Source organism: Homalodisca vitripennis, chromosome X, assembly GCF_021130785.1.
Source record: "Homalodisca vitripennis isolate AUS2020 chromosome X, UT_GWSS_2.1, whole genome shotgun sequence".
Lineage (NCBI taxonomy): Eukaryota > Metazoa > Arthropoda > Insecta > Hemiptera > Cicadellidae > Homalodisca > Homalodisca vitripennis.
In genome coordinates, this window is record NC_060215.1 from 137139143 (window position 1) to 137166814 (window position 27672).

At 32.5% G+C, this 27672-nt stretch overlaps 1 protein-coding gene and 1 long non-coding RNA gene across 15 annotated transcripts in view; one reads left to right on the top strand and one right to left on the bottom strand.

The window, feature by feature from the left end:
* LOC124369891 (plasma membrane calcium-transporting ATPase 2) overlaps positions 1-27672 on the bottom strand; it is a 348847-nt gene that overhangs the window by 5876 nt on the left and 315299 nt on the right. For 5 of the 8 annotated variants that reach the window (XM_046828035.1, XM_046828038.1, XM_046828037.1 and 2 more), the window contains one exon: positions 25825-25893. The exons of 1 other annotated variant lie outside the window; for it this stretch is intronic. In XM_046828035.1, the coding sequence (XP_046683991.1) occupies positions 25825-25893 (69 nt within the window). Of the gene's footprint in view, positions 1-25824; positions 25894-26465; positions 27647-27672 lie in introns of those variants that run through there. 2 more of the 8 variants (XM_046828041.1, XM_046828036.1) reach the window with 2 other exon arrangements.
* LOC124369892 overlaps positions 2265-27672 on the top strand; it is a 44262-nt gene continuing 18854 nt past the window's right edge. Inside the window, exons 1-6 of one of the 7 annotated variants that reach the window (XR_006923127.1) lie at positions 2782-3946; positions 5687-5730; positions 6099-6176; positions 17514-17616; positions 23750-23955; positions 24032-24148. This is a non-coding gene — a long non-coding RNA (uncharacterized LOC124369892). Of the gene's footprint in view, positions 2324-2781; positions 3947-5686; positions 5731-6098; positions 6177-17513; positions 17617-23736; positions 23956-24031; positions 24149-27672 lie in introns of those variants that run through there. The other 6 variants (XR_006923123.1, XR_006923124.1, XR_006923128.1 and 3 more) reach the window with 6 other exon arrangements.

Genomic DNA, 27672 nt, shown 5'->3' on the forward strand with positions numbered 1-27672 from the left:
GTAATTTAAAATTAGCTTTACTTATAGTTTTTTGATTTTACAGAATTCGTATGAGATAAAATTGATGAAAAAGGTGAACATATTGAGAATTTAGATTTTGAACACAAAAACTAGTAAATGATAAATAACAAAAAACAAAATAACAGAAATTAAATTGTACATTTTTAAAGTTTAGGCTACACAGTTTTATAAGGCTACAAATTTTGTAAAATTGTAAGTTAAACTTTTTTCTAATTTTAATAAAAATAAATAATACACACAGACGGGCATTAAATATAATGAAATATGATATGAAGCTACATACACTTTTTTCTTTGCCTTTTTGTCTAAAATTATTTTGAAAATACTTTTAATTGAGAGTGGAGTATATTATTTCTGGATTTTCACAAAGTAAAACTTTATTTTCCACACTCCAAAGCAAATAAAATGCTTTGGTTGGCCCTCACTGCATGACTATTGAATTTCAGCAAAACTCAACAAAGATAAAAAATTATTTTAAATTGTATAAAAACATTATTTTTCAAGTAGACTATACTGAATGAATGCACTAAGTATCTAAAAAGCTGACAACACTAATACACTAATCTTCCCTGTCAAGCCCAAACTGAGTGTTTTAGTTTGAAATATAAAAACTTACTGATATCATCACGTTGTTAGAAAGAGGCTTAAAGCACAATTCTTGAGTTAGCTTGATTCCATTTTGTCGTAATAACAACAATGACAGTTTATTGATGTATCAATTCAACACTTTGCAATGGTTTTATTATATTCATAATATTCAGAGCTTATAACTAAATTATCTACGGAAAAACAAAAATATAAAAAATAATTAACGTGAACTATAAGTATTCACATAAATCCTGAGACTGACATTTGAAATCTCAAAACCAGTAGTGTTTTGCGTATATCCGCAACAGGAGTGAAGATGGAATTGAAGTGCGTAACTTTATCATAGTGATACACTCAGATGTGGAGTTATTTATATGTTTTAACTACGAGCTCTAATATTATGGTGCTATTCTATTACAAAACCATGTTCTGGTTTTGTTCTGTAAGGCACCACGAATTAGGATTATAGAAGTGGTACTAGGCAATAACAATTGTTATACTGTAATTATATTGTTTACATATTAAATTCAAACACATGGTCTGAACACTTATCGTACCTATTTCACATGTATACTGTATATGATGAGCTTGGGATAGAAAACACTTGAGAATTAACTTGACTTATAACTAAACACTTGCCTGATGAATAAAATTAGAAATAAGCTAAAAATAAGAATTAAATCATTATCAAGCATTTTAAAACATGGAATGCTTTGCTAGTGTGAAATAAATTCAACAATAGAACCTTTTATGTAACACTGGTATTTGTCATTGTTTATAGTAACACTGCTAGTTGAAGTGCTGAACCATTTGGAATTATTTTCGATATTGCTATTGAAAGCTGAATGCTTCTCTCACACAGCAGTGTGTATTCGTAAATATTTAGTTTCCATCGATGTTACTGACAGTCTTAGTATAAAAAAAACACACATTTGATAATTTGTTACAGTTTCCTTTATAAATCTGAAATCTTAATTAACCATGTTCCTGAACATGTCTACTCACATTATTTTTTCAGAGGATTACATAAACAGACAACACATGTTAAAACTGTCATAAAGGAAGCTGTTAACATTTCCATGTGAAATCTCTATTTAATAGGTAATAGTTATTCCTACGTGACAACACTTCATCCACGACGAAAGGTCATCTTTGACATATGTGTGACCTTCAGAAAAATTTTTTTTTCAATTTTACACTTGCATTCATTGCATTTTTGTCATTTTCTCTTGCATCTTCGGGGTCTCAAATGTTGGTTATGAAATAAACTGTAGAATTTGATGTTGGCATACTGCTTGTGAGATGACATTTCAAAATCTGTTGGATGAACACAGACCTTTTAGAAGGATGGTGTGTAGCTTTCGATGGCAGTAATAAAGAACATGAAATACTTTCTCCAGTGGTACTACCAACTGCTGGTAGTATTAATTTATTTTCAACCCACTTTTATAACTTACTCAAAAAGTTCCAAATGTGCTCATTACAGCATTGTTATAATTAGATTAAAGCGATTTAGATTTTGACTTGTGAAAGAAACAATCTGTCTACTTAGTGACCGTTTTCTGCGAACAAACTGGCTCTCTGCAATGGAGCTAATTAATTGACATCTTAATGAAATTGACCTAGATCAAGTTTGTGGGCTTCATCAGTAGGTTCATTGCATGTAAAAACGGACCAACTGGCAAACTGACCGCTATTTCCAACGCAGTTGAAGGTAAATGATTATAATTTTCTATTTACTAGGTGTCCAAAATTCAATGAAACATTTTTTTTATTAGAGAGTAAATTTTAATTTCAAAATTGTATCTTTCATAAGTGATATCACTGTAAACAAAAAGTTTTGGCATAGTGAGTTATTCGTTCATCAACGAAGCTGTGTTATTCTTATAAAAACAGTCCCTAAAATTCTAAACAGAAGGCTTATCAGGTGTTGCATAATTTAAATGATTTTAGTAGAGCAAGAACATGAAGAAATAAAATTCAGATATCTTAAAAATAAATAGCTATAATTTAAAGTTTTTAAATAGTGAATATTATGGCAAAACAGTGGAAAATGTTTAAAATCCTGTTATCCTTTCAAATTATCTATATATTGTAAATAATAAGCAACAAGAAACAAAGAAGTAAACACTAAACAAAAAATACTACTTTATACGTGAAAATCATTTAAAAATAAACTGCACAGATTAATTTGTCATGTGGCAGCTAAAATTGATATTTTACACTTTTAATTTTTGTACGCAAACAAAGATATATTTTTACAAGTTTTTATACTCTAAGTCTAAAATAAGGCTAAATAAAAAGGGCAGAAGAGTAATGTTATATATTTCTAAATTAATGGTTGATTTCAAAATACAAATAAAAAATAATTTGACTCTGAATTTTCAATAGTTAAAAACTTGACTGGCTACCATTATTATTATCAAGTCAAATGAGAGTTTTCCATAAAATTGTCTATGTTGTAATTTAAGAGATGTATACCTACTAAACTCCCCTTTAAAACCGTCATTACTTTTTTTGCAGAATACTTTTCATTGTAATAAACAACTAACTTGCCCACATTCTGCCGTCTTTAAACATACTGTACATGTACAGTAATAACATTTGAATGTTTAAGTTTCTTTTTATGATACAGAGACTTTTTCATTTTATTGTGACTCCTAAAATATAGAGGTTGGAGAGAAAATTAGCTGACGTTCTACTAATTTATCTTTTGATATTTAATTACATAACTTGAGTTAACATTTGTTTTGAAAAGAAGGTGAGAACAGTTGGTCATTGTCAAAAGGAAAAATACGAGTTGGAATTTTAAGTAAGTTATTGTTTTATGAGATGGCACTTTGTAAAAAAGTTAAGAATCAAATTATTTTTAAACTGGGATGAGTGAACAAAGACCCTGGGATGAGTGAACAAGACCTACTATCTCAGAAATAGTTGTACAAGATAGAAATGATTAACTGTACAGTAACAGAAAATATGTAACCTTCTTTTAAATTAATTATCTTTTATTTCAAAAAGTTAAGAAAACAATTCAAGTACATATTCCGTTAGAAAGGATGTAAATTCAGTTACATGAAGAATGAACTCGTCTAAAAAAAAGATAAGTTATAAATTCTGTTAAAAAATCACACCAACATATTTTTGGCAAGTATTCAAAGTGGCAAGAAATGAGTTGAGAATAGAGTAGATAAACTGTTTTATCTAAACTAATGGCACAGTAAATATTTGCGAGGTGAAGAGAAGCAGTCATCCACCAGTCACCTTCACTGACTAGAGACACATCTACCTCCAACCTCTGAACACGCCACAAGTATCTGTTAGATCTACAGACCATCAGGTAAATTGACTCACTTATTGAATTTAAACCTTGTTGGTTCTTTTAATACAAAAGATGAAACAAATGGAAATATACAATATCACAATTATAACTTAAAACATTTGCGAAAAAGTAATTTGTTAACAGTAATTGTGGCCCTATTTACTTTAAGAACTTTACAAACTGACTGGTGCCTGAAAAATTAAAATCCTCTTTTAGTTTTATACAAAAAGGATTATATTCTTCAAAAATGCTCGCTTAGTATCCTGGAAGAGTTAAAATAATTGATGTTACTAAAATGAACAACAAAACAAAGTAACACTTTGGAAACAGAGCAAAATTTAAATAGACAATCTTTGGTATTTGGCACACATACCAGAAGTAGATCTTGTTTTGGTCTTTATTTTACAATACCTATGGGCCGAGGGAACCAAAACAGTACAAAAGAACTGTACTGGTAACTATCATTTATTTACCAAACCTCATCAACTCCTAACTTATCTAACTCCCAACTTATCTAAGTCTTTTGGTATGATCCTGTTCTGCGGAATTCACCTAACAGATTCTCGAATAGCCAATTGCAGAAGGATTGTCAAGTGTTCCTATTGCATACTCAAATGTTTACCATTCAAATATATTTGTTATTGTATATTTCATACATTAAACTCTTGAGAATTTGTCTGGCTTCTTGCAATACTTATGCGTATGTACGTAATTCAGTATGGGAAGTACAGAGAGACAATTTCACAAGACATCTGTTTTGAATTAATTGGCTTTTCCACGAAATGCATAATATAAATTCTAAGTGTAATATTTCGCAACAAACGGTAATTTTTACAAAGTTATGACGGAAAAACAAGCATAATATTCTATAACCCATTTGTACCTAATGAGTTCTGTAATGGTAGCGTGAATGGAATCAAAGTGCTGCATACAAGTTTTAATAATATGTCAATAAAATATTTGACTTGTGTTTCAGAAAGTAAAGGCATTTAGTTATCGTCTTCTTACTTATCTATAGTTAGTAATTGTCTTCTCCATTCAACAATGGCTGCGTTTATGTTTGAGAAAGTACTTATATTGTGTGTCAATCAATATCCAGATCAACTGTTATCTCAGATTGTACCTCATCAGACAACAGACTATGAATACTGACTAGCCCTGTCATTATTTCAAATTATTTGCCCCAACACTGATCAAAGCGTACATAATCAAATTGATGGATTTATTCAGCACTATCCGGCACTGACAGTTATTACGTGACTGGTTGAATAGGATGATTTAAGATGTCAAATTGGATGAAATAAGTATTTTATAACATATGTTTGGAAAAATGGATGCCATTTTGAAATGGACTGTCTGGTTATGAACTAGGCTTTATAAATCAATCAAAATATACATATGATCAATTTAATTTTCTTCAAAGCTTTTTACTTAGTGATCACAGTGCCATCGGACATATATGTGCATAAAACTTGATAGTACATATATCCACATACAAAACTAATGCGATTTCCATGTTTTTTGTCTGCCTTTATGAAAGTTTTATACGGTTTGCCTTCTCTACTAATTTTTCATATGTATATCTTAAAACTGTTCTAGGAATTATACATCTCGACATTCAAGTTCCAGATAGCATGATGCTTTAGTTCAGTGATATATTATGACAATTTATTTTTGTACTTTATTGTTAAATGAACCAGATACCTAATACAATACTATGAATTATGTATAATCAAGATGTACTATTTTATATTGTAGGCAATTGCAACTGAAAAAAACTGTGTATAGAAGAGACTAATACTGTAAGTACTAGTTATATAAATTGATTTATCTTTTAATTTGTCACCAATATCAATAAGTTTTAAATGACAGTTACTTAAAATTCCAGTAAGAATGAAAATATACAATAATTACAACGTAAAAACAAAGATATGTATACAGTATTATAGTTAAACCATTATTGAATTAGTAATTTGTATGTTAAAACCAAATAAATAAGTACTTCAGGGCATAAAAATAGAATTTTAATAAAGGGTGATAGAAAAAAGGCTTGCTTCGCTGTACTTTTAAATCCATGTATTACATGTTGAGTGAGCACGCTAACCATTATACCACAAAATCCATACTATTGTGATTTAATTTTACGAACATTCATACTGGGTTGTTTTAGGACCAACAACTAAAAGATCACTTCCGACCACCACCAACAATGGCCGGAAAGACAGTTGCTTGAAAGGGCCTCTCATTGGTTAGTCCATTTATCATAAGATATCAATCCACTATTGGGCACTCAGAATCTCATGCGTGTGTACCTAAACATTGGAGATGTTTTTGACATTGTTAATTCCAAGAAAAGCTAGGTAACTTCTCTATCTTCTGAATGTCTGATGATTTTGACCTTCTACTTCCACCCACCTGAAGCTGTGTACTGATGGTAACTAGTAATCAAGTGATTTATTATTTATATTCATAGATAATTTATTGATATTTAAAGATATATTAAAATCCTTCTCCTAATATTGTTCCCTGCTTTATACTAGGTTTGTACTCTTAACCTCTAACTGTACCATCATTACGTGCCAAACTCAGATCCGCCAGCCCATACAAACAGGATTTTTAAACGAACTAAGAGTCTAGAAACGTGTTACTTTGGTATTCGCATTAGGCAGTTGCATTATCATCCTTCTGAGAGACAACTCCCAATAAAAAGCAAGTAACTTATTTTCCCGTCTTTGATGGAGTGTTTCATTCACGTTGGGGATTCAAAATTTTTAAGACTATTTTGAGACAAAATTGTATCTTTCGTTTTGTATCAAACTACACGCTGGAGATATTTACCTACATATACACAAACACTTCACTATTACAATATATATATATATATATATATATATATATATATATATATATATATATATATATATATATATGGTCAATCACAGCCATGAAGTTTAAATGAACACATTGAAGTTGAAGTTTTATCTTTTTAGGCATAGTTTTAAAAATATTAAATTTTTCGGGCTCCGGAGGAAATTTATATTTTTTGCCATGGACAAATAACTTCAGCCAAGATATACATTTTAATTTTTATTAGCACGGAATGCAGCTATAAGATTAATATCCAGCAAAGAGAAACTATGCATTGGTTTTCTTATGATTTGATTAAGTTACATGATTCAACATCCAAATCAGAACGAACTCTACTCTAGGCAATTGTTTAGTAGTTTAGTTACTAGCCTGCAATGTCTAATGGCTGCACCTCTCACCCCTGCCAGTGTTGCCAATTTATAATCTCATTTTCTATCAAAACATATTGGTTCATGTAGTATTAAGGTAGCACTTAAAATAGAAGAGTAATTTTCTTTCTTTTACTATGGTATATAATATAGTTCAGTTTTACCATTGTATCGCATTTGATCAATTTACTGTAAAACTATTATGCTACCTACAACAAATACCTACTGAAGGTCAGGATTGTAAGCTTCACTTTCCCCAAGTAAAGCTTGAGTTTGAGGAGAAAACTCTTACTTATTTCATTTAGATTGGTCAAAAAATGTAAAATAACCTCTCTGACACTAACTCAGTGGTCATTGTAGGACTTGTAGATTAGATCGGACTGTAAGCTTCACTTTCCCCAAGTAAAGCTTGAGATTGAGGAGAAAACTCTTGACTTATTTAATTTAGATTGGTCTAAAAATGTAAAATAATCTCTCTAACACTAACTGAGATGTCACTGTGAGACTTGTAGATTAGGTCAGGACTGTAAGCTTCACTTTTCACCAAGTAAAGCTTGAGTTTGAGGAGAAAACTCTTACTTATTTCATTTACATTGGCTCAGATCCAAAGTTACTGTGTGGCCAGTATCTTTTCTCTTTAGGTGAAGGATTTTTGAGAAAAAACCAAGACATGCTTGTTTGTTTTGACAATTAGCATGAAACCAGATTCAAATAGCAGCCATTTTAGGATATGTAAGTACTGTTCCTAGTTTTTAACTATTGCCAATTTTTTTAAAGCAAATTAATTTTATAGGCAAATTTCACCAGTTGAAAAAATACAGATTAGAAATTATGTAAGTTAAAGTACAATTCCTAGTGTCTTCAGCAATCGTCTGTGACTATACATTTGCTTACTTAATAAATGGTATCAACTTAAAAAGAAAATACACCCCACTGTTAACAACCCACAAGAGAATAGCATTTTCAATTACTGATTATAAGGAGAATTAATGACTTTATGCCGTTTTTAAGGTGTGGTTGTATCTCTTAGCATGGGGTAACACTAATTGTGTAGAAAGGTGAATTACATTAATATTGATCATTTAGTAATAGATTAAATCTTTTATTCCTTTTGGGTAGCAGAGTGAGTAGTACTTAATATTTTTTTTAATAATCTATTTACAATCTGTAAAAACTCTAAATCATGAGTATATGAGGTGTGGCTAGAAAATAACTGGATTAGTATTGGGGGAGACACAGAATGAATGCAATAAGGCTGAATATCATACGGCCAATCATGCGACTCCCTCTCCCACTCCTCCTCGAGTTTCATCTGGCTGCCATACTTATTCCGCTCGTAGTACCAGTTATAAGTAGTTAAACTTTTGTCTTTGCGTCAGAAAACTTTAATTATCCAGAAAGATTTGTAATGTTACAACAAGTGTACGTCAATCGATGCATGGAAATCGTTTTTCCACAGCAAAAAAAGTACGAATGACAAAATCAAAATTCAAGACCATGATGATTTGTTTTTTAATATTAAAGGGATTGCGCACATTGATTGGGTACTGGAAGGGCAGACATTGAATCAGAATTACTACATTAGCACCCTGACTATCCTATGTGAGCATTCACAGAGAAAATGGAACGATTTGTGGAAAAAAGTCATGGATCTCCTCTAGCTTTTGTCAGTGAAGACGATTTTGACTAAACACTACATCCCTGTCTTCGATCATTCACTCCACTCACCCGATTTGGTCTCCTAAGGCTTTTTTGTCCCCTAAAGTCAAGTCTGAAAGGAATGAGATTTGAGTCATCCAGAAAAAGAAAAAGCTATGGAAATCATGAACAGGGTTACGGAAATGATCTGCAGCATTGTTATACACCGTAGAAAAATTAGCATGGAACGGTGTAAAGATCAAGGAGGGGATAAACATCACATTGAAGGGGATAACATCAAATTGTACATACTGTAAGTAAAATGTGCTTTCAGCCTTAGTCTGGTTATTTTCTAGCCACACTTGATATTCATTAAAAAAAATTGATAAAAAAATGTATATGTTTGATATTTGAATGTGCTGGAAACTGTTTCAAGGTGTAAATAATTTAAGAATTTTAAGAAGAGAGTGTGTGGATATACGTACATAAATATATATGTAACAAAAATATGAAGATGTAGTTTAAAAATATTGTATGTGACACAATTCAATTTTGCAATATGTTTTGTTATGTAAATTCGATTTCCATTAAAGTGTGTGATTTCTAAGAGATAGGTTTCCTTGGGTGTTATTACCATTTGGTGTATTTCAGGGTTTAAGAATTAAAAAAATTCATTCTTACATTAAATTATCTAAGACACATATTGATGGAAAAACAGAAAGAACATATAAGATATATTAATAATAAACTTATACATTAAAATGGGGTAAAAAATGGAATATAGTTACATAGTAATGACTTCTAAAGTTGCCTTCTGATTTGCAGTTTGCAGCCTATAATAATGTAAATCTTACAAAAGTTGCAGTCATTGATTTTTGTTAACCTGTCGAAGAATGTATCTATATAATCTCAACAAATACACTTTGAATCATCCCACATAAATATAATTATAAAGAAAAATTGTCTCTATAAATGTTGTTATGGTGGGATAAATATAAGAAAAAGGTATGTAGAGCTGTCATTTCATGCCAATAGCACTGATTTCATGTTCAAATGCAATTAAACAATAATTTGATGAGTGTTTACTACAAAAACTCAGTAATGGATTTTGAGTGGAATTTTTATGACATTATAGCTGACATATTTCACTGTACTGCATGTGCTAGATTAATTTAAAAGATAAATAAAAACCAAATCTGCTATATACCACATTTATAAGATTTAAAAAAGTCACAGTATCAATAGAGTTACTGAAGAAAACATCAGTGCGAATGATTCTGAAATTAACAAAGTTACAGAGTCGTGGCATCAAAGAGAATACACTCAAATCTAACTGAACATCTAAACAACGTTACATAAATGCAACACATCCAAGCATGAGCATAAAGCATTTCATATTATAATCATGCTTACTTAGGGACAAAAGATACACAAACCCTAACTGTATGCCATTCAAATAGGAAATAAAATATGAATTTTTAATAGCAGGTTTGTGTTCTAAAACTACAATAGTAATGTTCAAATTCTATCCAAAACATGATTTAAAGTGAACGACACAGTAGGAATAACGTAATGTGCACTCATAGTTATACATACCCTGGATCTTTTCCGTAATCCTCCCGACGTTTGTTTAAGTGGTGTAGGATCGGGAAGGATTCGACCTAGGATGTGACTACACCACGGAACTTTGTGAAAGAATAGGTGATATGAATGTTTGTGCATTTGTGTCCCGTTATTTGAAAGGAGATGTTCAGTAAAAAAAGTAACAAGAGCTAAAGTTCAAATTTAGAATTACAACATTTCATTCAGTTATTTATATGAACACAAGCAAACGTTAACAAAGGCACTGGATGTGATCTAAAGTACAAGGTCCTAGAAAAAGATGTCTGTACTTCAATTACAAATTGTACAATCAATAAGTGACTAATGCTTGTGAAATCAACATGGCACTACATTACGATTGTAAAGGTTCTGATACTTGTCACTATTAAGACTTTGAGATCAGCAGGAGCATACAAAGATGCTACTATTTTACTCGGTAGCCATTTCACTACAGCATTTAAGACGCAGTATGCAATAACAAGTGTATTGTGTTGGGGCTCAAAGAGTTACAGCTCAATTGGTACTTTGATATTATCTGGAGGCCACTATTTTTGTAACGGCTTTCTTGCCAAGGACCTAAAAACTTACATTATTAGAAAGAACAGACTTTATTTGACTTGCTGTGAAAATTACATGTTATTGTAATGATCCGTTCTTGTTTTCTGCCTCACATAAGGAAGCGATGTCAGCGAGCTGTAGACCACTCTGCCTCTATGTAAGTCTTGTTATTACGCGATGTAGGTAGGTTTAGATTTGGTTAAGTAGTACCGAAATTAAGATAACCTTTACGAGCACTCATATGATCTGAGCTTGAATTTTGGTACTATCTCGAGGGATGTTTTTCTTTTATCACAACAAGTGTGGGGTCCAACTTTTCCAACATCAGATTACATTGAGCGATCTGGCATGTGATCACCTGGTCATCAGTACGGGCTTCGTGTTCCCACACACTTCTGGCTAAAAAAGAAAAACATCCTTCGAGATAGTACCTGAATTCAAGCTCAGAACATGATTGCTCGTAAATGTTAACTTACGTCAAACGTATAGTCTAATAACAAATAGTATATAGGGACAGAGTGGCTTCCTCCTCACCGACCGTTTCCTTTTGGGAAGCAGAAAACAAAAACCGATCGTCATAATGACATATAATTTTCTCATTAAGTAAAATAAAGTCTGTTGTTTCTAATAATGTAGTTTTATTAGGTCCCTGGTAAAAAAACTTTACAGAATAGTGGCCTCCAGATAATACTAAAGTACTGCACAATTTTCTGCGCAATTACAAGGGTCCGCTACCTATAAAACCATATTTTTTTTTCTCTCAGTTTTTAGGCTTATGCAGGTGGCGTCATTATTTATTATCTAAATTTTTCCAGTTCACACTGCACTGAAGCATAGTTAAAATCCTGAAATTTGTTGTCCTCATAGCGGAAAGTTTCAGTTTAACATATGTTGGCTGAAGACAGTTCTCCACAGAGAGGCCATAATATTATAAGACTTTAATTGAGTTAACAATATCTTGACACAGTGTGAACCGGAAAACTTATAAGATATAAACTTATAATCCATTTTTGGTTTAACCAGTTTAAAACATTACCACTACGAAGTAACCACAAAATTAAATTGTATTGCCCCATGCATCCACTGATTTCAATGAGGCCTTACCCAATAGTGACAAGTGTAAGTCCTAAAGTATTGGTTTCACAAATATTTTATAATTTATGATTGAATTCACTGACGCTATATCTTTTCAATGAATCTTTTCTCTTCTTTTCAATGATGCTATATAGTTTGAAAACAAAGTTGTAAGTTGAAGACAATCCAATTTAAAATCTTGCTTACCTAACTAACTACACCTCTTATACAGACAATAATAAAAGAAATATGTATGAATGTGGCTGTAAATGTTCTTTATGCACAGATTATGTAATAACTCTCACCTACAGGAAAGATGAATTTAAATTACTTGAAAGAATAACAGGACTGGTAACAATATTGTGATACAAAAACTGAATAGATTTTTAGAACTGATGCCAGATCTCTCCTAGTGGTGGAGATCCAAAAGGTTAAAAGTACAGTAAGACCAACAATGCAAACCCAAAGTCAAGATTCACAACGTTAAAGTTGTGTACTGACCCTATCATCTAAAACTAGGCACTAAGTTTAGAGTAACAACGATATCACCACTACACACAATACCGCTTGATCTCCATGCATCACATCTAGGAAGGGAGGGATTTCACATCTGCTGGCTGTATTCTTAAAATGTTTAACTGTAATCACTGTGTCATTTTGTGAGTCTGATTTATTGGTTGGCATTACTTTAAAGATGTTCCTTTGGTTTATTGTCACAAGCCAAATTGACCTGAATCAGTCCGTACATTTACTGAATCGTAGGTATACTATATTAATGTATGAAGCCTCTCACACATGGGAGCGTATGGTATCAAATAACTAAAACTAGTTCTCAAGCATTAATGATACTAACAGGTCCTGGTTATTTCAACTACAAAATAGTTTTAGCTCAATAACTCTTTTTCTCTTAGAAATTTCAAGGCGTAAATGAAAATATAATGCTTTTGCTATAATTCGAATCTTACCTGCCTCAATGAAAAAAGATTATATACAACCTCGAAAATATACAACTTTTGCCTTAATGCCAATCTTGTTAGCTTCTTGCTTGCATTGAGAGTATAATGATTATGTTATAATTTTATTTTGTAAGGTCCAAGATAGTACTGGAAATTCAGTCTTTCCCTGCAAACCTCAAGGCATACTGGGAATACATTGGCTTCACCAGGTTCCCAATATTGGATTAAAGTTTTTGATAACCAATATTATAACAAATACTCTATATGATAAGAGCATTGTAATTTAACATTTTATAACTTTAAACATAATTTTAAATTTATATTGTGTAATTTGGGTGTTTAAGAATGTAGGAATGGACTACAATTAATGAATACAAGCAAAAAGAGTTATTTTTGGGGAATTGATGATTCCTTGAAAACAGGTTTATAGTAATTATTTATTAGAAAAAATATAGATTATTTGGACAAAATAAACTTTGTTAGCACACCTACATGCTAAATTTCATAAATATTGGCCCAACTGTTTGGACATGATATAATGTGCAATGGTATTGAGTTGTCTTCTAATATATTTTTGTCCTTTTATGTTAACATAAAAAGGGATATTGCTGTTTTTACCAGTACTGTCAAAAGTACAGTATTATCCACCTTTAAATGTTATTATAAACTAAATATCACGCAGGAGAGAAGAATATGTTTGTTTATCATTGCTTGTAATGGTATAATAATCAAACAAACTTAGAAGCTCATTTCATTCACAGGGGAAGACATCAATGAAAACTAATAAAGCTTTCTAACACAAGATTAATTGATCACTCAGGCAATCTCATCTGTTGAAACCACATTCGGATAAACCTCTATACTCTTAATAAAAACTGAATGAACAAGAACATCTATGGAATAATAAGATCAAACAATGTGCCTATTACTCAAATTTCGGAATAACATTTGAGAATGAAAACACTAAAAATCAAAACAGCTTTAGAATTTAACGTTCTTGGAGTGATAATTCTTGCAGAAATGTTGAAATTTCCAAAAAGGCACATCAGATATACATAGACAAACCATAGTGGTCTCTACTGTCCGTTTGAAAAAAATCTTTGGCAGGACACAGACCTTTTAAATATTGCTGACTTTAAACATGAAAACCCTGACCCTTACTGCTCTCAAATTGAAATTAGATGCTTGGCTCACAGAGAAGCCTGTGTACTGCATTAAATATTTCCTGGGAACAATAGTTTAGTTTAGTCCCTAGTTTAGCATGCTCTGTGAAATACGAATATAATCATTACATTTTGTAACAATTACAGATACGGTTCTTGAAGAATTTTGTTAATGCTGAATATTTTTCTATTACTTACATTGAAGTCAACTGTTAAGAACAATTCAATGGTCACTTTACGTTCTCCACCTTAGTGCTATTTAATTTATTGTTTTCTCTTTAAGAATAGCTGAATGCGCAGTTTGTCATACCTTTAGTGTACGCCTGTATGTGTGTGAGCGTGTGTATGTGTTTATGTGGTGCAGTTTTATATTCCATTGTTCATTTATGCTTGCTTTTGGTTACAACTTTCCTGTTAAAATTGTTGAATACTATTCTTAAAAGTGGTTAATTTTGATAAGTTTCCGTAACTTTAACTATCACCTTGAGGTGTCTTAGTTATTTGTAGAAGGTGTGAAACTATAACCATTAAACCACTATGTTTCACATTTACTGTAAAACATAATGATGTCAAATGACTAATCCTGTTATCCTTTCAAACAATCCTTAGCAAAATAGAATTTTAAACTTAGATAATGATGTAATCTTATTTTTAAATTTTCTCAAGTGTTTTCTATTGTAGGAAGCACAGAATAATCAAGTTTGCCTGTAAAAAACTAAAGCTTTTTTATGCTCAAGGCCCAATAGCAGCCTGCAATAGTATATATTTTTCCACAAAAGTAATGATGTAATATTTCCTGTACTATAATACCTTGAGTATAGTTAGATAGTTATTATAGTCGTAACTACCAATGTAGCTACATAGGGCAGTTTGGTTCTGCTACTAGAGAGCAAAACAATTTCAATTCACATTCATGAAATAGTAAAAGAAAATATTACAAAGTAAATTAAAATTAATTTCAGATTCAATGTAAGCTGATAATATAGGCAAAACATACATTATCATATAGTCCAATAGTACAGTTGTAGTTGGGTATGAGAAGGTATGTTTTATCCTCCAATGTCACTTTTTATTGTTACTCCAATGTCGCTTTTTATTGTTACTCCAATGTCAATTTTTAAAGCAGATTGTATAGCCCAATGCTGTGGCTCTGTCTCGCTAGGTGTAAGTTGTCTCCAACATACGTTCTTAAAAGTGTAATAATTTGTCTGCAAGCGCATCAATAAGTGGGTCTCAGAGCAAGATGTAAGTGTAACCATTTAATATATACTGATTCATTCTTGTGTATACTATTCATATATATATTACCAGCCTATTTAAACTGTTACTATAGTTTAGAAACAAAATTGACTAAATGATCATTTTTACAAATGAAAAAAAAAAAAAATTTGTAATAACATTTTTATTGAATGCAATTAACTGATAGGGAATCTACTAACTACCAGTTTTTTATATAGTCTTTGCCATATGAGGACTTAACAAGCACAATCTGTATAAGGTCACGCTTCTATAGGTTTCATTTTAGCTCAATAGCTCTATCAAATAGTAAAAAGTTACTTATCTGCCTACTGGCACATGACATCTACAATTTAATCTTATTACTGGGGCAATAAGAAGTAATTTTACATAACTTTTAAGGGACTCAGATAACTGTAATATTTCTGTTTATACTTTATTTGTATATTACGAGGAGGTACCCAAAAGAAAGCAGTATTATTTTTTTTTTAAGTATATATATATATATATATATTTACAAAACAGTCTTTATCTTTCAAATTACTCTTTTAACACTTAATATATTTGTTAAATCAGTAATTCCAAAATTTGAAACATTTTTTATATTCATTTTCGGTCTTTCATACCGCTCTTCACATGTGGAAGTACGAGAAAAACCACAATGCTCTAAGTTAGGTGAGTAAGATGCTTGGGGCAGTGGCAAAATGCTATTTAAAAAAAAATCTGACCAATAGAGATGGCTGTATGTGCATAAAATGATGTTATTGTGTAAAAGCCAGTCTCTTTCATATCTGCTAAAAATTGGTTTTTCTTTTTGACAAACAAGGTTTCAACTTTTCTTAACGTTTTTGTTTGTTTAGGCAATTGATGGTTCGGAACAAGGTTTGTCATTAATCAAGATATCACAGTTTTTTAAAACTGTACACTTGAGTTTTTCCAAAACATCAACTTTATAATCTTTTCTCAACATTGAAACTGTTGTAGTAACGTTTGTGACTGAACAGTGAGCAACATTTTAAAGCTACGCATTGTTCAATTGATTGAAGAGAAAACGAAACAATACAAGTTAAAACAATAATTACAGATGAACAAAACGAGCCAGGTCAATAATACAGGTGGCACTGAACTGGCACTGCATTATACACGTCTAGCAAGAGGATAATGTATTACGCAAGCCATCCCCCCACAGTGCTGAATCTGTTTCTTTTGGGTACCCCTGGTACAACCCCATTACTAAAAAGATATTGATAGTTAATTAAATGACAATTTTCAATTTGAAGATGGAAAGGCAGAGGTGCAACAACAATTTGGCTCTTCAGAAGTCGAGACTTGGTTGTGTGTTGTGGAACTTCTTTTCTAGTGTTATGAAAAACTAGTCCACTCTAAATGTTATTATTCAGCATTTTTAAAGAAATAATCTGTGAAGCCAATGTTAATGGTAATAAGGAAATCCCCCCTACTTACGTCTATCTGGCAATGTATAGATTACATAGTTAGATTTATTAGTAATACAAATAAAATTGTCTCAGTTAAGGATTTTTATAAAACACGATTATTTATGAATCTTTAGAAATGGCAAAATCCCGTATATAATCTGTCATTGAATATCAAGCTGGTTACATACGAAATTGACATTATGAAGCATGTAGCATGAGAAAATTCTAATCAACATACAGTTATGTTTTCATAAAGTGTCTTATATAGTTTTCAGATCTTACTGGTATAAACCCATCATTATCACATTATGTTAATAACGGAATTTTCAAAATGAGCTAATTAATGAGCACCTTATTTTTAATGCAAAGTGTGAAGAACCTTAATCGATGTCAACACTCGGAGCAAACATAACACACATGAAATATGGAATAAAGTCCTCGTAATGGCAGTCCTGACTTCTATTGGCAGAAATTAACATTCTACTTTAATCACATGTTAAACCAAATGTGTTTTACTGATTTTGAGTGCTGAGTTTCTTGATGTTGTTACTTATGTTATGTCACACCAATTTATTTTCATCGATGGATACGTCATCTTGCAACTGGATTTGTTTAGAAAATATTGGATGTTTGTTGCATTTAGTTGTGATGTGAAACTCTGATCTAAGCATTGCATGTGCTTCCAGCAAACTCCTCACTGACTACTTTGAGTTGACAAGACATCGCTGATCCAGGGCCTCCCCAACACTTGTAATAAAGTAATAAAATCTGCTGACAGATGTATATTCTGTAAGTAATAACTTCAATATTAAATCCTCAGCATTTAACAAAACTCATATAAAAAGAATATTGATAAATAGAAAAATCAAATAAGTGTTGATTTTTTTACTTACAAGTAATAAAAATAAATATAATACTTACGTAAATTTTCAAAAATAGTATTTTTCCTAAGATTTTACATATTTTTTCTATTTTGCAACATGGCTGTCAGTTTTTTTTAAACATTTACTTTCATATAATTTTAGAATACTCTCTTCATAGAAATTTGCTGCTTGCTTCCGTAACCAAGATTTCACAGCTGTTTACACTTCTCCGTGATTGTTGCGACAGTTACTGCTGACGTGGTTGTTTAGTTCAGGGCTGTAGGGTGGGTGGTCCAAAATTTCCCAGTTAAAAGAATCCAATAAAGTTTGGGTCTGAGCTGCATTATGAAGCGAAGTTCCCTTTGTCAGCATCCCATGCGTTTTATTTCAAACCACGCGTAGTTTTATCAAGATTTATACATATTTGTATTTTCTGTAATTTTGTCACCACTGACCTACAAATTTGAGGAAATTTGTTTGAGAGTGTAGTTATTATGATGTATTCTCACAAATTTTTGCTTCAACTGAAGCCGCCAAATTGTTGATGATCAATGATCGTTCACTTGGGGAGAGACTCATCATGAATGTTGTTGTGGCCATCTTTGAAGTCTCTGATCCACTCTGCCATATTGCCTTCTCTCATGGCAAAAACTCGTAAATTTCACAAATCTGCCAGTGAATGTCTGCAGCAGTCAGATGTCTTGTCCACAAAAAACATATCATTGACCAAACCTCGCACGGAATGAGTGATTCAATAATCTTGAGCATTTTAAAAACACAGAAAAGATTGTACAGTTTAGCTTCGGAACTGTAATTGTGTACAGTTGTTCCAATGAATGTCATGACACACTGCAAGCAAATGTTGTGTGGCTTGCATGGCTTTTTTATCAGTATACAACTAATTAGCCGTTATTAAAAAGAATCACGCTTCGTACTTCATTGCAATGTATGGTCTAATGTTAATAAATGTTCTCGTTTCTAGATACATATGATATGTTTCTAGAAATATGATACTTTAGGAATTACAGATCTGTACTGCTATTTCCACCAAACCTTATGGGAATGATAACCTCTGAGGTAGTTGCAATCGGTATAACGGCAGAAAGGATGATCGCCACTAATCATGATTAAATTATAGATTTGTGAAATTAATTGTTTGTTAGAACTTCTTTTCCTTCAATTACAAACTTATTGGTTAGAATATATATATAAAAAAAAACATTAGAAATACAAATAATGTTAACTTGCACCTGTTCAAGTCGACAACTCAAAACCTTTTGATTCGTATACAGTTGAGATATTAAAGTAAAATCTTTGGTGAGATGAAGCTTTGAGATGTAGGTGGTGTACCTAGCTCTTGGGTGGTGTGTAGAAAGTAAATCCTAACTATGTACAAATTCTTTAAAAAAAGTTTCCTGTTCTGGTAAATATTTGAGATTCTAAATAACAACTAGCTGTGAATATTATTGTTAACAAGTATGCGTTAAACCATCAGAGGTTGAAAGCACTAATCCTGAGTGAAAATCAGTGCTAACTTCTATCCACACATAAGTGGTATCGAAATTTTGCAGTTTATTTCTAGAGAAGCAAATCATCTTATCTGATTTTGTTTTGATACAAACACCAATATTATAAAAAGTTTATATTTGATGGATGTTGTCAATATGAATTTCAAGGACCTTTGTCATACCAGCTCTCTCTTTCATGTTTAGGAACAAACTAATTGACAGAAAAGTTCAAATAAACTTATAACCCATAAAATCAATGCAATAAACATGTTAACTGACTTAACTATAAAATATATCATATAATGGAGGTTTTTGGTTTGAATTTTGAAACTCATATAAAACCTGAGGCTTGTTGTTAATTTTAAAACCTCAAACTTTTGGGGAAAAAATATAAAAAATTGAAGTTTTAAAATGGTGGCCATACATTAAAAAGAGAATAGACAAAAATTATGCAAAAAATACATCATCAGACTACTTTTTTAACAGTTGTCTAATTCAAAAAAGTGTTTAATGTTAAAAAATTCAAATTGCCGCAACCAACAAATTTAATATAAAAGTACACTGTATTGTACATTATTTTACATAGCATAAAAACAAATATTTTAATTTTTAAACATTACATCTTAATTGGTTTTTAATCTATAAGGAACCTTACATTCTGCCCGCGCACTTGTGTTCATTAATAAGAACTGTCCCACTAAACGGGTGTGAGTACCATTCTGGAACCCACTAAATAAATGTCATAACTTAGCAATAGAGAAGGTGTTCTCCAAATTTTGCCCAAGTCTCCTGCCTGTGGCAGTTACATCGGAGAAAATATGAACTATAGGCCCCAAGTTACATGGGAGAAATCATGAACTGTAGGCCCCAAGTTACATGGGAGAAATCAAGAACTGTAGGCCCCAATTTACATGGGAGAAATCATGAACTGTAGGCCCCAAGTTACATGGGAGAAATCATGAACTGTAGGCCCCAAGTTACATGGGAGAAATCAAGAACTGTAGGCCCCAAGTTACATGGGAGAAATCAAGAACTGTAGGCCCCAATTTACATGGGAGAAATCATGAACTGTAGGCCCCAAGTTACATGGGAGAAATCATGAACTGTAGGCCCCAAGTTACATGGGAGAAATCAAGAACTGTAGGCCCCAAGTTACATGGGAGAAATCATGAACTGTAGGCCCCAAGTTACATGGGAGAAATCATGAACTGTAGGCCCCAAGTTACATGGGAGAAATCATGAACTGTAGGCCCCAAGTTACATGGGAGAAATCATGAACTGTAGGCCCCAAGTTACATGGGAGAAATCATGAACTGTAGGCCCCAAGTTACATGGGAGAAATCAAGAACTGTAGGCCCCAAGTTACATGGAAGAAATCATGAACCTAAGTCTGTCTGTTTTGTTGTGTGTTACTGAGCAAAGTCAAGAAGATAATACTCACAATTTATCAACCTGCCCTTTAAAATTTTTAGCAACAAGTTATTAACTCAAATCGCTCAGGAATAACTCCATAACATTTTCATGTTTGACTATTTTAAACTTGGCAGAATTAAAAATGTTGGGATTAAGTAAACTATCTTTTCAATCAACAAACATTTAGTTTTGGTGTGCCATTCTATATGCTCATCTGTGTAAAGAATGATGAACTGAGAATTATACAACACCCAAAAATTTTATCCCTGCTGAACAAGAAAGGCAATAAAATTGATTTGCCTAACCAAAACTTAGAATGAATATCTTATGCACGTTTTCTTACACAGAAGCAAGATTGTTGAGCCATATGCCTGAAAATATTGTAAACAATTTGTGTAAGGATGACACACAGAGTCCAGACCACTTAACTGTCTATAAACTGACTATGACTTAAGTAGTGTAATTGTAGTGTTTACATTTTAAAAGATTTTTGACTATATTTAACTTAGTGATCATATAATAAATGCAAAATATACATTATTTAGTATATATAATGTTGCTTACTGTAAGCAAAGTCATCTGACGACTACAGCCAATGCAGTCGGCTTGTAACTTTGGCTCAAAATATTTCATTCACTAAATTAACCTTACAGAATTTGTTTGAAATATATTAGCTTTTACTTGTAGTATACGTATTTTGAAAACCAGGGGATATAGATGTGTAAACACTCAATAAATGAAATGTAATTGTAAGTAGTACATTATTTTAGTTTTTGTAATACCCAAAGCACTTTAAGAATGTTATCGTTTAATTATATTTCTTTGTAAACATGGTGGGAAAAAGAATTTTGAAACCCTTTCTTTATTACTTTAAGTCAATTTATAAGATATTAATAATTGAAGTTGAAAATGAAAATTGGTTTAAATATTCACTTGGTGAGTTTCTACACTATATAATAATGTTTATAAAATCTGTACCTGTCTATATTATGATTTTTGAAAATACAATAAACATCCTTGCAGTTAAAGTAATATTGGTTTAAATGTTTATTACAAGTTTAAAAACTGCTAACTCAATTTCTTTAAACCTTCAAGCAGTGAAATACTTTTATATAGAAACAAACATAACTTCTGTTATTAAGTATAATAAGAAAAATAAAATGCATAAAAGTTTAGCAAAAGTGTTTAAGTAAAATTAACGAAATTTTGGCTGTTTCACATAGCAGCGTAATATGGATATAACACACTTGATCTGTTATCCATATTATATGGTAACATTCACCAATCAAACACAAGTTTTTGTTAAATTAATTAACAAGAGCATTAATTTCTTCTTGTTGAAACATAATACAAGTGTAATTATGTGATTTCAACGGAAACACTGCGAAAGGACTACAATATATTTCTTGGCTGATTTTTGCTGGTTGGAAATAGAACAGATTTTAATTAAGTTAACTGAAGTAAAAATCTACTTTCGTGACATTTTAATTGAAAAGACCCAACTTGCCACCTCAGGATTTCATTGATGGAGATAATTACAGTTTTATAAATTGAAACATTACTAAAAAGTTGATTACTATTTGGTTTGACACCTTTGAATAAATTAGATATGTGTTAAATACTGTAAAACCTTTGGCCACCACTTTGAAATGGAACAAGATGATTTAATATTATACTTGTGTCACATTAACGTTTGATATTTAAGATGAACATATCTGCCTATTACCCTTAATTTGTCAATAACCTGCATTTATAAACCAATATTTGAAACATATTCTACAAGTCTTATTTGGAGAAGACATCATCAATATGGCTGTAAATTCTGCTCAAGAAATATTCCGATTACATTTTATACCCCTAACAATTAATATTATACCAGTGATCGGTTTCTGGACAAATATATTAGGTCTATTACTTTCTTTGCAACTCACTTCTCTATAGGAAGAAAATTAAGAATGTACTTTTGACACGAGAAACACATAGTCAATACCAAAATTCTCAATACAAACTTTGTCTGTCACTCTTAAGAGAATGAATGTACAACGTTGATGCATTGTCCATGCAAGCTAGCTTGGGAGAGTATGGTACAAATATGAGAAACAATACTAAGTAACTAGGCATGGTGATAATAAGTGATAAGCTTGATATGTACGGTGACTGGGACTGGGACATGCTAGGGACACCACCTACATGCTCTGTACACGGGTACAACTACTGCATATTGTCTTCTGGTACAGACACTTAACAGGTGCTCTGCCTTCAAATTCTCTTGGTTCAAACAGTTTTTACTGTACACTATCATACAAAGTTGGCAGTAACAATATTCCGATCATTACGTGAACTACGAAACCAAATATAGAGATATGAAACACATTATTACTGCAAGGAAATTAGATGAAGGCGTAAACATCCAAGTGTAGAAGCATCATGTAACAATCTCTAAAACCTATTCTGACTTACTTTGAGAAGTATACATATGTCTTATGGTAATGACATTTCAAGATATATTAAAATAAATCATCAAAAGGAACTAAAGTTCACTGTGTGAATAGCAAGATTGACCCAAGATATGTATTTCCAAATTTCTTTCAATAACAATTACAAACATAAAAAAATGTATGCAAACTCAATGGAAAATTTTTATTTTTAAAATCCACAAATGAGTGGTTCACAGAAGATGTTAAAGGTAATTAAACATTTTTACAATAAATTGAAGATTGACAACTTTCAAATACTACAAAACTTTAAAATATTAACTAGTGCATTAAGTTGTTCATGTCTTAAATTACATTCTACAATTGGATTAAAACTGCATGTTAAAAATGATCATATTCTGATTTTGGTACATCTTTTGAAAAGTACAGCACTATCCAAATTGTTACAACTGAACACGAGCCCTGTTATTTTACATTGGCAAGTCGTTACAAGTGTGTAGTTCTTACTGGTAACAAGATCACTTCAACCGTTTCTGTGCTGAATTGGCAATTACTTCTTCATTTTATTTAATTTGTTACGATTAAATTTAAAGTGATACACCTAATCTATTATTAGCGACCTAAATATCTATTGTGCCAGGGATATATTCAAGCAGTGAACTACTGAGTTGTACTGTACTGAATGTCCAGGCTATCGTTCCAGGCTTCACCCATCACTGACCAGACAAGCTTGGAACGGAACGGAGAGATCTGAACATGAAACACGTAACACAGCAAGGCACTGGAGACTACTCACTCTAAACAACGCAACGTAACCATCCGCTCACTGCAGACAACCCGGTACGAGCTACCCAGCTTGCTACGTGCAACGAGCTCACATTTCCCCCACAGAACTCTGCAATACTCAAGGTATTAGCTTTAATAATCATATGCACGTTATCATACACTGTTACGTTTACTATAGTAACCCCTCATACTATTTCAGGTTCCATTCAAAATGTTTGTATGAATGATGAACATGATCTCTTGAACCGTATAAGTGCTACACACCAGAACCAAAACCAAAAGGATGGGCGACAATGTTCAATAATTTCAAGAAAATGTAAGTACAATTTGAAAATAAATATCTCACAGATATAGCGATGAGATTTAATTTTCAATTGACTGTAGTACAAAAAATAAGGCTTAAAATACAAAATTTGCATGGGTTATAAAAACAAAGTGATGATAAATCTATAATGAGTGACTAATGTAAGCGTTTAAAGAAATAGAGAAAGAGATAGAGCACATTCACTCATGCATCGACTCTGGCTCAACATCTCTAGTGGATCACTTGTCACTTTAAACCTAATATAAGAAAACTCAGTACGTGAAGCGACTACACTAAAACGTATAATCTACCTCTTAACTAGTGATTTATATCATTTCTCTATTTAAACTTCAAAACAAATTGTACAGGTAACTGGTACACATGATTAAATATAAATATACTAAACAATTATCTGGAATTTACAATTTTAAATCAGCATTAAAGCAATTATAACTAGTTGAAAATACCCTTGAATGGTAAAAGAAAACTAAAACAAAAACCGACATCACATGCTTTTAAAACACTCACAGAGCAAATTTCAAAATATATAATCAAATACAAACAACACACGCACCCACACACTCACAAATAAAAGAATCAATAAAACAACATAACTATCATAAATGGGCAAGATAAGCAGTCTGATATTTTAGGCAAGTGAAAGTGAACATCTGACATGCGTATGCACGCCGAGCCTTGACGTTACTTCACGCCACGCCACGCTATGCCACGCCACCGCACACTCAACAGCGAACACCGCTCAGTTCCCATTCTCTCTTACCTCACTACACATCAGTCTGTGCTTCGTCAAGAAGCCACCACCATGCAACAAAACGTTCTCAACGTTTTCTTGTTTACCTTTCTGTGGTGTTTACAGCAGCCCATTTGAAAATAAACTAAAGTAAAAAAACTGTCGGTCCTGGAACAACATGCGGATGGGATCTGGTAAGGATCAGGTCCAGAGGGAGGGGTCCCTGCAACAGCTTGGGCAGGGAATGGGTCATAGGGCGACGAGAAGAAAGAAAGTAGAGATAGAGAAAATGTGATACACATAAATAGAAAGTGAGATAAATATAAATAGCTAAAAAATAAAGAGATAACTAGGTATTCACGAAACAAAATAAAATGAAACACTCAAATGAATTCACAAAATACCACACTCGAGAAAGGAAACACTGCACCATGCACTTACGTAAACATCACCTACCTGAACAAACGAAAAGAAACTAAACGAAAAATGGAAAAACTACAAACAGAGCAAGGGATTATGGTTAGATAACTACGAAACACAAGTGACAAAGAAAGCAGCGCAGCACACAGCGAGATTGGACAAACCCAAAAAAAAACGAGAATGGGCTTGGCCAATCGCAACATTAAGGCTGTTCAGTCCAATGTTGTTTACAGTTACGGGACCCGGAGACCGTGTGTCGGGTGCCCTTTTTATGTCATTTTAAACTGAGCACAGTTCATTTCCGAAAAATTTCTCTGTGGGATTCCACATCTTGGGAATGTTTTAAAAGGGTTATGGAAAAATAAAATGAACATTGACTTGTTATCAAAATTTTGTTAAAGCAGTCAAGTACCAAGAATTGAGGGCTTGATGTTGTAGTTAGAACAGCCTTAAATAAAATGAAAAACGAGCAATCGAGCGAGCGGACAAGAAAAGAGATGGTAGGAAAGCGGCTTACAGCTTGATCAGTGGAGCTCTTGCTGTACGGTACCGGAATCAAACGTTCTTGCAATTCACCTCCTATCACCTTTAAGAGTAAAGGGCAACAAACGGTCAGATAATAGTGAGATAAATAGTAGATAATGTAGAGGAAAGAGTGACAGCTGACCCCGTGATGCTGCAATGACAAGTTTTATACTACATTATAGAGGTGGTTGGATATACGCTACTGATCGAATACAATAAAGGGTATCACTAACACTGCATGATAAAGAAAAGGCAGAGTGTGTGTGTATGTGAAAAAGACAGAGATAGACAAATAGATACTGAGAAACAGAGAATAGAGAGAGAAACAGAGATGATTGAAGGGAGAAGGAGGGGGAGGTATGTGTATGAGAGAGAGTGAGAGAGAGAGAAAGAGAGAGATGAGGGACAGGTAGCAAGCCCCCATTCATACACTGCAAGCAAACAACACTATGTGACAGGTAGGACAGGTGCAGGAAGGATAGGAAGTCTGTGTTGCAGCCCCTCCCCCCTTGCCATGCAGATGCCTGGCTTTTTATTTTGAGGAACAGGGTGCAAACATAAAAAACGTTTCAACAGACTAAATTTTAAAAGTAAACAGAACAAAAAAGAAAACAATCAAGTACATAAGACATATTCTGTTTTACGTAACTTTATTAAACTAGAAATACACCATCAAAAATTGTAGACAGTGACCAACACTAGCATAGTTAATTTACAAATTATTTCTTTTACAACAAATTGACAATAACAGAATTATAATATTGCATATTTCAAGTAAGTCGATTGCTTTATTGTGTCTGAGGGTTTATAAACACATTATTACATCAGTTTTACTGAGGATTTTAATGTAGTAAATTCCACATGAGTTATGATAAATGGAATATGAAGAATAAAAGAATTAGGCAGTTACTTGTCTTTTCTAAGAAAATTTAAGCTTGTTGACCTCATGCAGTTCCCAGTAAAATATGTTAAAAAGCGCTTCCTACAGCTTCGCTATTCACATTACATTACTAACTAGTTCACAAACCACACTTACACCCACTCATTCGTGACATTGTGTTTGTACAAGGAAAACATACAACAAACCACTTAAAAAAGTATGCATTAATTTTATCAAGCATTCAGTAATAGCCTTAATTTAAAATTAAAAATATAAGCATAGCAAACTTATGTAAGATAAAAAAATATACATATAATGAAACTGTGTGCAATCGGCTCCCATTCGATGAAAAGCATGGCATCTTCGAGTAATTGACCAAAGCACCCACTACCCGTTATATTCGTTTTGCTCAATTAGAACAGATGAAAACATGTGAGATAGTGAATAGAGGCGAAAGTGTTTAAGAAAATATGTAACGGACAGATCGATATGCAGAGTAGAAGAAATAAAAATAAGAATAACAATAAAAGCACGCTCGACGAAATACAGCACCATAAAATGGACCCAGATATGGTAAAAGTCCTTCACCGGAGCGGAAAGGACAGTACATCCTAGCCGGCGACCCAGCCCAAGTTAATAAAGCGTACAACGTCATTTAAATACTGGTCTCATGGCTCATGTTGGAAAAATGTTTGGGAGAATGTCCCTCACTATTAAGTGGGCGGTGGGGATCATCAGCCGGAGTCACCATCTTGGCACCGGGCACCGCAAGTGTATTTGGAGTTTTGACTGGGTCCTCATCAATATAAGTGATGTCCGAGAGAGGGCGCGGGCCTGGGTGACTGCGCGAACTGCGCATACTGTGTAAACTATGGACAGAGCGACGCTCCTCCAGATCTTCCAGGGTCGACTTGAACGCTCTGATTACTCGTAGCTGCAAAACACAGGCCAACGTATAAT